The 16,545-nt window shown below is 46.0% G+C and overlaps 1 protein-coding gene across 2 annotated transcripts in view; it reads left to right on the forward strand.

Moving 5' to 3' along the window:
- Nucleotides 1-9,332, forward strand: part of Ubqln4 (ubiquilin 4) — a 17,066-nt gene extending 7,734 nt beyond the window's left edge. Inside the window, exons 6-11 of one of the 2 annotated variants that reach the window (XM_008853826.3) lie at nucleotides 1,645-1,870; nucleotides 2,983-3,122; nucleotides 3,618-3,701; nucleotides 3,831-3,946; nucleotides 5,601-5,787; nucleotides 7,606-9,332. In XM_008853826.3, the coding sequence (XP_008852048.1) occupies nucleotides 1,645-1,870; nucleotides 2,983-3,122; nucleotides 3,618-3,701; nucleotides 3,831-3,946; nucleotides 5,601-5,787; nucleotides 7,606-7,758 (906 nt within the window). In that variant the 3' untranslated portion in view covers nucleotides 7,759-9,332. The remainder of the gene's footprint in view (nucleotides 1-1,644; nucleotides 1,871-2,982; nucleotides 3,123-3,617; nucleotides 3,702-3,830; nucleotides 3,947-5,600; nucleotides 5,788-7,605) is intronic. The other variant, XM_029556846.1, reaches the window with a different exon arrangement.
- Nucleotides 9,333-16,545: the final 7,213 nt, after the last annotated feature.

The raw sequence follows: 16,545 nt of genomic DNA on the forward strand, positions 1-16,545 counted from the left end.
TCCCAAGTGCTGGGATTAAAGGCGTGCGCCACCACGCCCAGCTACATAACATTCTTTGAAAACAGAAAAGTGTGGCCTTGCTTTAGATATCTTTAATGTCTGGCATACTATAAGACAGCTTGGCTTCTCAGGTCCACATGCATTCTTTTGAATGCCTCATGTTACATAGCTTTTAGAAAATGCCACAATATCCTCATAAGAGAGTAAGTGAAAAGAGCAAATTGACATTGTAGAATTAGGAAAACTTTAAAGCCTTTTGGAGAACTGGTGTTATTAGTGTATTAGAGGGATGTTAAAATAAACGGACCGTGCATGTAGTAGGTGCTCAATAAAAGATAGCTGCAGTCATTCTGGTAGTTCAGGGAAAGATTTAGTCCATAAGTGCACCAAGAAGAACTTCAGAACTAGGGGTGTGGGGGGTGAGGTGCTAGGTAGATTACAGGAACAGGAAATCTGAAACAGCAGCAAATATTAAACCATGGTTCATGAACCCAGTCTGCCAGCCCTGTTATCTGAACAGGCATCTGCTAAAGCCAAGGATTCACAGCTGAGAGTAGCTGAAGCCTTTGGCCAGCTTAGACCCAGCTTAGACCTACTTTGAATAACAGGAATGGTGGCTGGATCAGAAACCCCACAGTGGGGAGGAACAAAGCTGCTCCTTCTTACTTGAAAATCCTAAGTAGGCCCTTGTGAACTTGAGCAAGTGAAGGCGGATACAGGACTGCTCAGCATGCATGGCCCCTGCTTGCTGGAGGGGTGGAGGGAAGAGGTTTAGTATTGTCTTTAGGCAGCATGCCACCTGATGAGGTACAGCCCTGAGGAACACAAGGAAGAGCCTGGTGCTAAGGATCGAGGGAAGGATCCTTAAAGAGTGAGGAGAGGGCATCCTTAACCAGAACTGTGTGCCACTGGGGGTACCATAGTTACATGCCTACCTGGCCAGAATGCTTCTCAGGGGGCCTAGGAAGTAAGGAAGATGGTCCTGGGGAGTCAGAATTAGGTCATGGTGGCTGGGAAAGAGGGAGCTGGGGTCAGATCAGGGTCAAATTAGAGTCAGGTCTGAGAGCCTATACCCATGAAGCCAGTCATTACTTACTGAGCACCTACTAGGGTCAGGGCTAAGTTGGAAAGGTGAGTCTGAGTGAGGTGTGGTGCAAGTTTAGTCCCAGAACTCAGGAGATAGAGGTAGGTAGATGTCTGTGAGTTCAAGGCCAGCCTGGTCTACATAGTGAGTTCAAGGCCATCTGGGACTTACAGGGAGACCCTGTTTCAAAAAGACAAAAAGAAAAAAGTGATCCTGACATTGTCTCTGCCCCTTAAGAGCTACAGGAACACAAGGACCTTATTATACTACAGGAAAGTTGTATATAAACAACTATGGGTCACAGCGAGGCCCATACCAAGAGCTAGCAGGGGAGATGGGACATTTCCTGAGGTATTTGGCTGCCAAGTCACTAGTGTCAACCAGCTCCCTTCTGCAGGGTGGGGTGAGGGTGGAACTGTCCTTTTGGGGCAGAGAGCAGTTGAGAATGTCTTAAGTCCCTTTCCTGGGATGGGAGGCCCTTAGGTGAGAACAGAGAGAGAGCCTCTCCCTTGCCCCTTATTTGTTTCAGTCCTTAACCCAAAACCTTTCCCTCCTCCCAGTTTGGCAACAATCCCTTCTCTTCCCTGACGGGGAACTCCGACAACTCATCTTCCCAGCCTCTTCGGACTGAGAATCGAGAGCCCCTCCCTAACCCCTGGAGCCCCTCGCCCCCCACCTCCCAGGCCCCCAGGTCCGGTGGGGAGGGCACCGGAGGATCGGGGACCAGCCAGGTGCACCCGACAGTCTCGAACCCCTTTGGGATCAATGCGGCTAGCCTGGGGTCAGGTATGTCCTAGGGTGGAAAGAGCTTAGTGGGGTCACCAGGGCAGTCCCTCTGCCCCAGGACTTAATGGGGTTCACACTGCTCCAGGATATTGAAGACAGGTGAGATGGACTAAAGCTACAGAAGGGTTCATAAATCTGGGGTAGTAGCCCTGCTCTTCATAGAATGAGGGTTTGTCCTGGCCATGTCCTGACATCCCTGGGAGTGACCTAAGTAATGGCTTATGAATAAACCAGGCCCTGTCTCCCAAGCTTCATGAGCAACTTATAGCACTCTCCAGTGTTAATGGGTCAGACTGGGAGATGGGGGTCTTGGAATGGGTTGCAGAATAATCAGGACAGATCCAGAGACAGGCAGATATGAGACTAGGGGAGAGATGTACAGGGCTGCTGTGTGCACAAGTCCAGGTTACATATGATAAACTCTAAGGATTGTTCTGTCTTGACTGTGACAGTACATATGGGATATTTTTTGGTAGATGTCATGATTTCTCTGTACCCTAGGAGAACCTTGGGAAACCTAGGCAAAACCTAGGGAAAGTATTTACCCCTTGATGTGCTTCAGTTTCCTTATTTATAAAGGAAGTACTAGCTTTTGATCCATGGTTTTAAACTTTGTTCTTTAAGTCCTGGGGGAGCTAGACCATCTCCAGGAGAGGGGAGGATCAAGTAGGATTTGTTCCATGCTTCCTGCCCCAGCTCCAGCCTCACCATTGTCATACCTGGTTTCTGAGTGACATTTGGCTTGAGGAACAAGCCCCTTCTGCTAAGGCAAATTTGAAAACCACTGATCTCCATGACATTTAATCGGTCCTTTCCAGCTTACACATTATCTTAGCTTATAGCAAAAGCAGTCCAGAGGGGCATAACTCAGACCAGTTTCTAGCCAGTTGGCCCTCAGCCAAGTCAACGGGAAAGGTCCAGGACAAAGCAGAGCAGGCTGACTTTGGAGTCAGGAGACACTTGGACCCACGCCACGGTGCTTGGGTACCCTTTTGACCGTTGTGTTTCTGTTTCCTGACCACTCCGTGTCTGAAGTGAGGTAGATTAAATAAGGTGTCTGGTTTCCATCTGGACCCCTTTCTTCCTGTTTTGTTTCTCCCTCTTTGTCCTAGGGATGTTCAACAGCCCAGAAATGCAGGCACTCCTCCAACAGATTTCTGAAAACCCCCAACTAATGCAGAATGTGATCTCAGCTCCCTATATGCGCAGCATGATGCAGACACTTGCCCAGAACCCAGACTTTGCTGCTCAGGTATGAAACCCGCCCAAGAAAATGTGGCTGGAGGAGAGAACAGATTTTAGTGGTGATTGAAACACTCTGGAGCCAGACTGCCTTGGATTATATCCCAAGTTCTGCCTCTTCCCAGCTATGTGAGCTAAGTTATATCACCTCCTAGTTTCCTCATCTGCAAAATGGTGGTAACAATAGTTCCTTCCTCATTGTGATGGATCACAGGAGCTTGGACATGCCCAGTGGTGTGGTGTATGGGAGGCGCTGTATACTTGAAGTAGTAGTTCTCATGATTGTCAGACCCAGGCCAGAAGCCTGATTCCTGCTGCTCTTCATTTCTCAGCACACAAATCCATTTATTTTCACTGTCCCACAAAATTTGGGGGCCACTTTGAGATCCTTGAAAATGCTGGCCAGATTTCCTACAGCAATGGGGGTGATGAGGGGATCTGAGGCTATGGGGAACCACTTTTAGTAAGATGGCCTAGGCTTCCTCTAATCCCTTCACTCTGGCAGATGATGGTGAACGTGCCGCTGTTTGCAGGGAACCCTCAACTACAGGAGCAGCTCCGCCTGCAGCTCCCTGTGTTTCTGCAGCAGGTAAGTGAGAATCATAGAGGGGTAGACCTGGAAACCCAATGGGTAAAAATGAAGGTAAGGGACAGATCTTGACTATAGGTTGTTTGCTCTTCTTACTGCCTCCTGTTGCCTTTCCTTGTTTCCCAACAGATGCAGAACCCAGAGTCTCTTTCCATCCTCACCAATCCCCGAGCCATGCAGGCCTTGCTGCAGATCCAGCAGGGACTGCAGACCCTACAGACTGAGGCCCCTGGGCTGGTACCCAGGTAAGGGGGGTTGGTGGGCAGCAAGGTTCAGACTGCCCCTCCCCTTTATCCCTTCTCTCTGCCACCATGGTCAGCCTTTTTGTCCTTTGGTCTGCTTTCTTGTTTTCCCCCAACCGCTTTTCCTTCTGGATCTCACATTCCGTCCTTTTCCTCTTTTTTTCAAATTGGATTTCACTTCTTAGCCGAGGCTAGCCTCAGGCTTGTGGTCCTCCTACTTCAGCCTCCCAAGTACTGGGATTACAAGTGAGTGCTTCCATGCCATCTCCCATCATTTTCTTTATTTTTTATTTTTATTTTTTGGTCTTTTTGAGACAGGGTCTCCCTGTAGCCTGAGCTGTCCTGGAACTCACTATGTAGACCAGGCTGGCCTTGAACTCACAGAGATCCACCTGCCTCTGCCTCCCAAGTGCTGGGACTACAGACATGCACCACCACACCCGGCTTCTTTATTTTATTGTATTTTTTTTGTCTTTTTGAGACAGGGTCTCCTTGTAGCCCAGCTGTCCTGGAAATTCGCTATGTATTCCAGGCTGGCCTTAAACTCACAAAGATCTGCCTGCCTCTGCCTCCCAAGTGCTGGGACAAAAGGCATGTGCCACTGCCCCCAGTTCAGAATTTCAACTTTTGAGTGTTGGAAGTGTGCTACATTAATGGCAGGATTTTCGCTAGCAGCAGTAGAGTTTCCCTCTGACTGGTAGTTGGTAGTGGTCTCTGCCACACATACTTTAGTGTCCATTTGCACAGCTAGCTCATGTTCAGATCCATTTGAGGGACTGTGTATCTCAAGTGTTGGAATGTATTTAGCATGCACGGGGCCCTGGTTCAATCCCTAACTCCCACCAAAAAAAAAAAAGAATTTCAGGGCTGAGAGTATATATAGGTTGGATCCCCTGGAACTGGAGTTATGGACAGTTGTTAGCTGCCATGTGGGTACTGGGAATTGAACCTGGGTCCTCTACAAGAGTAGAGTGTGCTCTTAACTGCTGAGCCGTCTCTGCAGCCCAAACATCATTTTCTTTTTAAAATAAATTTTATTTTATTTTATTTTTTATTTTATGTGTGTGCGTGTATTGCGTCCATGTAGGTAAGTGCACCCGTGTCGTGCAATACCTGTGGAGGACAGAAGAGGCTGTCAGGTCCCCTGGAACTGGAGTTACAGTTGTTAGCTGCCATGTAGGTTCTGGGATTCGAACCCAGGTCTTCTGCAAGAACAACCAGTGTTCTTAACCACTGAGCCATCTCTCTAGCCCCCAAAATATTGTATTTATTATTTTAATTTTATGTGTATGAGTGTATTGCCTGCGTTTATGTTAAGTACACCTGTGTTGTGCAATGCCCAGGGAGGTCAGAAGAGGGCATCAGCGTCTCTGGAACTGGAGTTACAGTTACGGTTGTTAGCCACCATGTGTATGCTGGGAACAAACCCAGGTCCTCTCAAGAGTAGTCAGTGCTCTTAACCACTGAGCCATCTTTCCAACCCTTCCTTTTTTTTTTGGTCTTTTTGAGACAGAGTCTCCCTGTAGCCCCTAGGCTGGCCCAGAGATCTACCTCTCTCTACCTCCCGGGTGCTGGGGATCAAAGGTGTGCACCACCATGCCCAGCCCCATCATTTTCTTGACTGCTGTCTCCCAACTCCTGTTCTCTCTGCTTGCAGCCTTGGCTCCTTTGGAACATCACGGACCCCAGCACCCTTGGCAGGCAGCAACTCTGGGTCTACCGCTGAGGCCCCCACCTCCTCACCAGGCATACCAGCCACATCTCCTTCCACAGGGGCTTCCAGTGCCCAGCAGCAGCTCATGCAGCAGATGATCCAGCTTTTGGCTGGAAGTGGAAACTCACAGGTATATAGGGCAGCAGCAAAGGCAGCAGTGGAATGGCAGCAGTAGTGCAGGCTTTGCAAGCAGCAGATCTGGCTTTAGGGCCTAGTCTACGACTCACTACCCTTGGGCAGGTTACCATGTGTCTCCAAGTTCAGTTTCGACAGCTTTAAGGTGGAGATGAGAAAAGTAATAGCATTTACTACATGCTGAATGCTGTGCTAAGTGCTTTATCTAGGGAGAGCTCTATTTTTTTTATTTTTTGGTCTTTTTTGAGACAGGGTCTCCCTGTAGCTCCAGCTGGCCTGGAACTTGCTATGTAGACCAGGCTAGCCTCAAACTCAGAGGTCCACCTGTCTCTGCCTCCCCAGTGCTGGGATTAAAGGTGTGCATCACCATGCCCAACTCTTTTTTTCCTTTTTAAACTATTTGATGTGTATGAGTGTTTTGTCTGCATATGAGTACATTGTGTGCATGCAATGCCTACAGAGGCCAGAAGGGGGACAGATACACTGGAACTGGAGTAGGATGGTTGTTAACCATCATGTGGGTGCTGGGAACCAAAACCCAGGTCCTCTGCAGGAATGCTCTTAACTATGAGCCATACAACCTTGAGATTTTTTTTTTTCCTCCTTTTTTTTCTTCCGACCCTTTAAAGGACTCTTGCTAACTAAAGCAACCTCCTTCTCTGAGACTCTGGAGAAGATGATTCTGGAAGGTGAGGTGACTAGAGTTGGCTACAGTGAAGGCCAGGGATTTGGAAAGGCATAGAGATAACCTGGGGTACCTCTGACCTCTGTGACTAATCTGAAGATACTGTTGGACAGAAGTGTGTATGAGAGGCTACAGGGAGACCCTGTCTCAAAAAGACAAAAAAAAGTGTGTATAAGACACTTAGAGGGGTCTAGGCCAGGTGATCTCCAGGGTCCATCTGTGTAAATTATCACTAGCCTGGTGATAGTGAGCCACAATCTTTCTCTTGTTAGGCTAGTGCTTCTCAAACATCCCTGGGGAAAACATTTCCAGGAGATATTTATTGGCGTGTGGAGAGTGAAAAGGCCTGTTCTTGTAAATATTGTGTTTACTGACAGGTTAAAGGAATTAAATAAGTTCTTTCTTTCCTGGGACCCTTCTCTGGCCTTTACTATTACTGTATATGTAAAGATGTTGGGAGGGATATGTTTAGCATGTACCTTATTTGTACTGCTCTGGGCTGTGTGTATGTGTGTAAGTAATATGCTGGGAATCAAACCCAGAGCCTTGCACATTGTAAGCAAGGGCTCTACCACTGTGCTATATATACTCAATCCAGCATTAGACATTTGAAACATCCCCTGAGTGTTTGTGGGATGCGTTTAGGAATTAGCTAACCCAGGCCTATCAGGGACTTTGAGAATTAAAAAAAAATAATATTGTTTTATTGTTACAGTTATTTATTGACTTGGGACCTAGGTTCTCTGGCCTTCATTTGCAGCTTGCTCTTCCTCATCCCACTAATTGACTCTGAAGATGTTAAAGACCTACTGGTTTTACTTAAGTCCTCAAATTGTCCCCCTAGGAGCCAGGTATGGTGTTGTACACCTGCAATTCCAGTACTGAGGAAGCTGAGGCAGAATTGCAAATTCTAGGCCACCCTGAGTTACATAGCAAGACACTTTAATTAATCACAGCCTGGAGGCAGAAGCAGGTGGATCTCTGTGAGATTAAGGCCAGCCTGGTCTGCATTGTGAGTTCCAGGCCAGCTGTGGCTACAGGGAGCCCCTGTCTCAAAAAGACCAAAAAAAAAGGCAGCTAACCATAGACTAGGTCGCATGTCCACTTCGTGAGGCCTGCCTTTTCCAGGTGCCGATGCCAGAAGTGAGATTTCAGCAGCAGCTGGAGCAGCTCAACTCCATGGGCTTCGTCAACCGTGAAGCCAACCTGCAGGCTCTGATTGCCACAGGAGGGGATATCAACGCGGCTATTGAGAGACTTCTGGGGTCCCAGCTCTCCTGATCCCTTGGTCCATGCCTCCTGCCTCTCCCTCCACTCAGTGCCAGCCTTTGGTTCCTCTGTCAGGCCCCACTCTTTGCATTCTGTCTTTTTGTCTTCTTCCTTGTCCTCTACAAACAGTAGAGTGACTTCAGAGACATGGGCCCCAATCCCAGCGCTCTGTCCAAGAATTTTGGTTTTACTGCTGTCTCACAGAATCTTTGCTCTTGGTCCTCCTTGAGCAGAGCTGTTTAGTTTGCAGTTAATGTCAGTTGGCCCCACCTCCTTGCCCACAACGACCTTCTCAATCTGCAGACTTCTCATGGGACTGTAGTGAAAGGAGGAGCCCCTATTTGCTGTGCTGAAAGCCTTCCATCAGTACCACTAGGGTTAGCTTGCCTTACGTTTACTCTCTTCCATCTTTTTCCTTCTCCCAAACCCCGGCCAAACCAGCGTTAGGATTTCACTCTCTGAAGGCTGGTGAAGCATTGTGGTTTTCTTTCTCTACCCCTATTCTGGTTCATCCAGCACTTTTCATGGACTGCTTTGGGACTCCAAGGCAAAGAGAAAGATGTCTAGTCTCTTGTCCCAAGGGAGCAGTGAGATAGCACTCTGGACCGAAATTAAAAAATTAACAAGAACAGACCAATGGAGACTGATGCTGAAAAGCAAAAACTGAGATGGGGGAAACAGCCTGGGCTTGGAAGATGGAATTGACAGTTGGGATATGGAAACACCAATAGGATTTTAGACTGGAGAATCCAAGTCTGGGCCTGAAGAGAAATAGAGACACTGATATAATTTGAACTGAAGAAAAGAGCTCAACAAAGCTGAACAGTATGACCCACAAGGAATCAGGTTGGCTCCATTTTCTCCAGCATGTGGATACTCACACATACACACGTTTCCATGAACCTAGAACTTACCTGTATCTTCAGGCCTTGGTAATTTGAGCCCCACCTCTAGAAGATATGAAGGGGATTGGATCTGTCAGCAATATGTAATACATGTATACACATACATGTATACACGCATGCAAGTGTGTAGGCGTGGCTTCTTAATTGATTTCTGGTTCAGAGCTCTGTCACCAGAGACAAGTGAATACAAGGGCCAGTCCAGAGTAGGGATATGTACATTGGGAGAGCTGGATCCCCTGGGTCTCTGGGTGCCTGCTAACCAGAAAGCAGTATTGGATTGCTCTCCTAAAGGTATTTGCTCTGAGACCCTTGCCACTATTACTTCTTTGGTGAATGATAGTTTTCTTCACCAGAGCCCCTTGGCCTTTCATTTCTCCACTGTTTCCCTCTAGGTCAGCAAGTTCTATTTGAGGAAGGGGTGGGAGGGTGGCAGCAATGCCTTTAATGTGGAATTGGGCTTTACCGGAGCACAGAGGAGGAGGCTCTTACCACATCCTCTCTTCTGTGTGGCCCAGCTACTTGCAGGACCCCTGGCAGAGAGTATGGAGTAAGAGAAGAGGAGTCATACTCCGGGTGAGAAAGGATCCCAAGCAGTTCAAACATGTCTGCCCTTCCCCACCCTGCCTCCCTCAACTTCTGTCCTGGCCTTTGTAAATAAATGATGTGATCTTTGTTGTGAGATGGTATTGGTGTTTGTTTTCTAAGGGAATGGAGACAGGCTGCAGACAATGTCAGTATCTTGAGGTTGGGGTTTGGTTTAGTGTTTTGAAAGTGTCTCACTGTAGCTCAGGCTGATCCAGAACTTGTAACAATCCTCCTGCCTCAGACTTCAAGTGCTGGGATTATAGGGGTGATCAACCACACTTGGCTTGTCTTTTGTACAGTGAATTTATGACTAGAGTCTGGTGCTTTGAGCGTGAACGTATATGGGAGGCAGAGACTACTCTGAGAATGCTGAGTGAAATAAAATGAAAAAGCTTAGGGGCTGGAGAGACAGCTCAGCAGTTAAGAACAACTTATTCTTCCAGAAGACTCGGGTTTGATTCCCAGCACCCACATGGTGGCTAACAACTGTCCATAACTCCAGTTCCAGGGGAGCCAACACCCTCTTTCTGGCCTCTGTGGGCATTGCATATGTGTGGTACACTTATATATATGCAGGCAAAACACTCATAAGGAGTTGGAGAGATGACTCAGCAGTCAAGAACACTGGCTGCTCTTGCCAAAGACCCGGGTTTAATTCCCTGCACCCCCATGGCAGCTAACAACCACTTGTAACTTCAGTTCCAGGGGATCCGACGCCCTCTTCTGACCTTTTGAGGCATTGCATGATATGGGTGCGCTTACATACATGCAGGCAATACACTCACACACATAAAGAATAGCCAGGCATGGTGGTGCACACCTTTAATCCCAGCATTCAGGAGGCAGAGGCAGGCGGACCTCTGTGAGTTCAAGGCCAGCCTGATCTACATATCTAGGCCAGCTGGGGCTACAGGGAGACCCTGTCTCTAAAAGACCAAAATAAAATAATTTTAAAATATTGAAAAATAAAAAATTTAAAGAAAGAAAAAGGCTTAAAAGCATGAAGGAGCGGGTAAGATTGTCTGGGAACCCAAAGAAAGCTCTAAAGGCTGCCGTGTGTGTGTGTGTGTGTGTGTGTGTGTGTGTGTGTGTGTGTGTGATATTTTTTTTTTTTAAGTGGGAGAAGGGGGATGAGTGTGCCACAGTGCACATGTGGAAGTCAGGGAACAACTTGTGGGGAGATAGTTCTCTCCCTCCCAGTGTGTCCTGAGGATCAAACTCAGGTCATGAGCCTTGGCAGCAAAGTGCCTTTTTCCCATAGCCATCTTACTGCTCTTTAAATGCTGCCTTTGCCCTGAAATATTACAGGACTAATCAGGAAATGGTTGCTGAGAGTGTAAGTGAATTGATAATCAACCAACTTTACATTCTGTAGCATGGTCTACCTATTCTGGGGGGCCCAGTGGTTCTCAAACCTGAGTTTAGAATGAGAAACCAGAGTGTTAGCATCTCTGAATGCTTGGTAAAAAGCAAAAATGCCGGGCGTGGTGGCACACGCCTTTAATCCCAGCACTCAGGAGGCAGAGGCAGTTGGATCTCAGTGAGTTCAAGGCCAGCCTGGTTTACATAGTGAGTTCCCAGACAGCTGGGGCTACAGGGAGACCCTGTCTCAAAAAGACAAAAAAAAAAAAAAAAAAAAAAAAAAAGCAAACAAAAGTATACCAGAGGGGACCATTCTAGACCTCAAAAGATCACAATAGGCTGAGCGTGGTGGTACATTCCTTTAATCCTAGTCCTCCAGATGCTAAGACAGAAAGATTGCCGAAAGTTAGCCAGCTTGGGCTAAGGGTAAGACCGTCTCTAACGGTGCACATACTCACCAACCCCAGGTCAGAAGAACTGTGAGAATGAAAGCTGGAGTAATGAAAGGATAGAAAAAAAAAAGATATCAGTCAAGGCTGGGTTGTATAGAAAGACCCTTTCTCAAGAATAAGACTGGGAGGCAGGGGTTGGAAAGATGACTCAGTGGTTAAGGGCACCCAACTTCAGTTCCCATAGGGTAGCACACAACTACTGCCTGTAGGGCAGCCCCCTGCCAGCTTCAGAGGGAAGCCTGATGTTCTGACCTCCAAGAAAACCTGTACTAACACGCTCATACCACCATCCCCCAATATATACACATAATTTAAAAATTATAAAATTAAGGGCTGGAGATATGGCTCACCAGTTAAAAACACAACACTTGCTGTTCTTCCAGGGGACCTGGGTTTGATTCCCAGCACCCACATGATGGCTAATAACCATCCTTAACTCCAGTTCCAGGGGATCCAACACCCTTTTCTGGTGTCTGTGGGCATTGCACACACATGGTGCACTTACATACATTCAGGAGGTAAAACACTCATAAACATAGAAATATATGTTTTTGGTCTTTTTGAGATGGTCTCCCTGTAGCCACAGCTGGCCTGGAACTCACTATGTAGACCAGGCTGGCTTTGAACCCATAGAGAACTGCCTGACTCTGCCTCCCGAGAGCTGGGACTAAAGGTTTGTGCTACCAAATCCGGCAAAAATATTTTTTAAAAATTAAAAATTTTTAGCCAGGCATGGTGGCGCACACCTTTAATCCCAACACTCAGGAGGCAGAGGCAGGCGGATCTCTGTGAATTCAAGGCCAGCCTGGTCTACATAGTGAGTTCCAGGACAGCTGGGGCTACAGGCAGACCCTGTCTCAAAAACCAAAAAAAAAAAAAAAAAATTAAAAACTTTTATTTTTAGACTAGTGAAGCTATTTTGCATGATATTAAAATAAACTAATAGGGGCTGGAGAGATGGCTCAGTGGTTACGAGCACTGGCTATTTTTGCAGAGGACCCAGGTTCAATTCCCAGCACCCACATGGCAGCTAACAACTGTCCATAACTCCAGTTCCGGGGGATCCGACAGCCTCTTCTGTCCTCTGGGGGCATTGCACGACACAGATGCACTTACCTACACACAGGCAATACACACATACACATAAAAATAATAAATTAAAAAAATTTTTTTTTAAAAAAAAGCACTACCGTTGTAGAGGACCTGGGTTCAATTCCCAGCCCAGCACCCACATGGTGGCTAACAACTGTCTATTACTCCAGTTCCAGGGGATTTGATGCCCTCTTCTGATCTCTGTGGGCATTGCATGACATGGGTGCACTTACATACATGCAGGCAAAACATACATAAAATATAATTTAAAAATAAGGTAATAAAGGATCTGTAGCTATGCATTTGCCAAAAGCTACAAATGAAACTGAACCTTAATACACTAACTTCATCCAAGTGTGGTGGTTGCACGCCTGTAATCCTAGCACTTGGGAGGCAGAGGCAGGTTGATATCCGTGAGATCAAGGCCACCCTGGCCTACACAGTGAGTTCCAGACCAGCATGAGCAGCAAGGAGACCCTGTCTCAAAAAGCAAAAGTGTGTATACACACACACACACACGCACACACATACACACAAACTTCAAAAGAACAGCAAAGTTTAATTCAGGGGAGGGGCTGGAGAGATGGCTAAGCAGTTAAGAACACTGGTCTTGCTGAAGACCCAGGTTCAAATCCCAGCACCCACATGGCAGCTAACTACTGTCCATAGCTCCAGTTCCAGGGGATCCGACAACCTCTTCTGTCTTCTGTGGACATTGCACAACACAGGTGCACTTACGTACATGCAGGCAATACACACATACACATAAAATAAAAATAATAAAATCAAAAAAAGAAGTCAGGGGATCTCAGGATGGACTAAAGAATGACTAGAGAATGAGTTACAAATATAAGAACCACTTTACTGAAAGTGACCTATGCAATATGGAACTGAGTAGAATGTGGAAGACTTGAGAAAAAAAAGCTGAATGTAAGTCGGGTGTGATGGCACATGCCTTTAATTCCAGAACTTGGGAGGCAGAGGCAGGTAGATCTCTGTGAGATCAAGTCTAGCCTGGTCTACATAACAAGCTCCAGGACAGCTGGGGCTACAGGGAGAAACTATAAAAATAAAAAATAAAGAAGAAACTGTACGTAGCACTGCACTCCAATTAACAAATAACTGTGTCTCAACTAGTTAGGTGGTTAAGTGGGGAAAAGTGCTTGGCACAATCGAGCTTGGCTTGATCAGGGATCAAGTTTGATCCCTGATCCCAATGGTGGAAGAAGAGAACTGACTTATGGAATTTATCCTCTGATTCCCACATCATATTATAGTATACATACCTGCACTTACGTATCGTACACACACATACACAAACAATAAATAAATAGTAAATTTAAAAAATTGGGTCCTCTGGGTGTGATGGTACACACCTTTAGTCCTAGCCTTTGGGAGGCAGAGGCAGGCACATCTCTGAGAGTTTGAGGCCAGCTTGGTCTAGATGGTGAGTTCTAGTCTAGCCAGAGCTACATAGTAAGAACCTGTCCCCCCCTTAAAAAAAAAAAAAAAAAAAAAACGGAGGCAGGAGAAATGGTTCAGTGGTTAAGAGCACTAGCTGTTCTTTTTTTTTTTGTCTTTTTGAGACAGGGTCTCCCTGTAGCCCCAGCTGTCCCGGAACTCACTATGTAGACCAGGCTGGCCTCAAACTCACAGAGATCCACCTGCCTCTGCCTCCTGAGTGCTGGGATTATGTATTTTTAACAAAAAAAAAATTTGAGATAGAGTCTCACTCTGTATCTCTGGCTGGCCTTAAACTCAGAGATCCACCTGCTTCTATGCCCCAAATGCTGGGGTTAAAGGTATGAGCCACTACAGCTGGCCCTTTTTAACCTATTATGCTTTTTTGATGAAAGACATGATTTGTCTTCTTAGCATGTCATATCAGGGATACACAATGTCAATAACTCCTATTCCTAGCAAGAGTCTCACTTTGTAACAAAGGCTGACCTAGAACTCATATTTGTCTTACCCAGTCTCCCAACTATTAGGATTATAGGCAGGAACCTCCATGTCTGGCTTAAAATTTTTATTTTAGAGTTAGAGATTCTGGAAAGAAAATAAGGTGACTAGGTTTGAACATCTGCACAAACAGCCTTTGTGATACCCCCATGTGGTTGTTTCAAGGCTCTTCCTCTCCAGGTGGTTTTTCTTCATCTTGAAGCTCTAGGTTTATCAGTTTAAAAGACCTGAAGGGGTTAGAGAGATGTTTGAGCTGGTAAGAGCACTAGCTGCTCTTGCAGAGGATCTGGTTCGGTTTCCAGCACCCAGATTGTACTTCATAACACATGTAGCTCCAGTTCTAAGGGATCCATCACCCACTTCTGACCTCCAAGGGCACCAGGCACACACATAGTGCACATATATACATGCAGGCAAAACATTCAGACAAAATAAAATTATTTATTTTTAAATACATATTTATATAAATACATTATATAAATATATAATTTAAATATATTAAGATATAAATATATTGAGCTGGCCTGGTGACTGACCCCTGTAATCCAAGCACTCAGGAGACTAAAGCAAGAGGATTGCCAAGAGTTCAAGACCCCACTGAAGAAGACTTTCCAGCCACTGCCTCCTCCTCCCCCTCTTCCTTCTACTCTTCCTCCTCCATTGTCCTCTTTCTCATTTCCACCCCTTCAGCCCAAAAAACACTGCCTCTCAGACCCAGCAATGCTGCAATCCTCTTTCTTGGGGAATCTAAGAGCAAGACCCAAGTGTGCTCTCTGCTGACCATTATGTGGGATTTTATATCTGAGATGGGAATGAGGCAGAAGACTAGGTTAGAGGGCAAACAAACCAAGCAACCACATGAAGAAGTATACAACAGGTAGCCCAAGTGGTAAGGACTGTCCTAGCTCCAAGAGATCATTTAAAAGGTGGCACACACTTGTAGTCCCCGTACTTGGGAGTTTGAGTACAGTCTAGGCTACATAGGAAGAGCCTCAAATAATTTTTTAATAAATATTAAAAGGTTAAGCAGAGTGTGATGGCTCATGCCTTTAACCCTAGCACTAAGTAGGCTAAGATAGGAGGATTGCCAAGAGTTCAAGACCAGCCTGGACTATATAGTGAATTCCAGTTCAGCTTGAGCTACAGAGTAAGACCCTGTCACAGAACAAACGGAACTGAAGAGATGGCTCAGTGGTTAAAAGCACCTCTGTGGTGGCTAACAACCATCTATAAGTGCAGTTCCAGGGGGTCTGATGTTCTCTTCTGGCATGCGTAGGTATTATATGCACATGGTGCACTTACATACATGTAGGCAAAACACTCCTGCAAGTTTTCCTCTAACCTTTAGTCATGTATTATGGTATACAGACACACACACAGAGACAGACACACATATACACAAATAAATATAAAAGGTAATAATAGATGAACATTACAATGTCTGGATAGGCTGCATAGACACGTCCCAAGTTTAGAATAGGACAGCTAATTTTTTTTTGGAAAAGGTCATACTGTAAATATTTAATTTCTGTGGGAGTGAGCCAGGGTTTTGCTATATATTCCAAGTCTGCTTTAATTTTTAAAAAATATTATTTTTATTTTATGTATATGAGTGTACTGCCTGCATGTATGTGAGTGTACCCGTGTCATGCAATCCCTTGGAGGTCAGAAGAGGGCTTCGGATTCCCCTGGAACTGTAGTCAAGAACAGTTCGAAGCCACCATGTGGGTGCTGGGAATCTAACCCAGTCCTCTGCAAGAGCAGTCAGTGCTCTTAACCACTGAGCCATCTCTCCAGCCTTCCAAGCCTGCTTTATAATGTAGTAATCCTCCTTAGCCTCCTAAGTGCTGGGGTTACATGTGTATGCTCCCACACCTTGCTTCAATTTTTTAAAGACTCCATTGGGGGCCATAAAGATGGCTCAGTGGGTAAAGGTGCTTGCCCTCCAAACCTGACAACTTGAGTTCTATCCCTGGAACTCATAAAGAGAGAAGAAGAGAATTGACTCCACAAAGTTGTCCTCTGATGTCCACAAGCATGCTGTGGCATATGTACCTTTCCCATAATAAAAATTTCAATTAAAAAGCAAAACAAGCTAGCTAAGTGTGGGAATGCATGCCTTTAATCCCAGCACTCAGGAGGCAGAGGCAGGTGGAGCTCTGAGTTCAAGGTCAGCCTGGACTGCAGAGTGAGTTCCAGGCTAGCTGGGGCTACAGGGAGACCGTGTCTCAAAAAAAGATAAAAAAATAAAATAAATAAAATAATTTAGATATGGTGGCACACACCTTTAATCTCAACACTCAGGAGGCTCAGGTAGGCAGATCTCTGTGAGATCAAGGCCAGCCTGGTCTACATAGCAGTTGTAGACTAGGGTGAGCCATCTCTCCAGCCCCGATACATATGTTTATTATCTGCATTGTGGTGATGGTCCCATGAGTACA

Source organism: Nannospalax galili, unplaced genomic scaffold (genome assembly GCF_000622305.1).
Source record: "Nannospalax galili isolate Female #2095 unplaced genomic scaffold, S.galili_v1.0 scaffold591, whole genome shotgun sequence".
In the NCBI taxonomy this organism is placed as follows: domain Eukaryota; kingdom Metazoa; phylum Chordata; class Mammalia; order Rodentia; family Spalacidae; genus Nannospalax; species Nannospalax galili.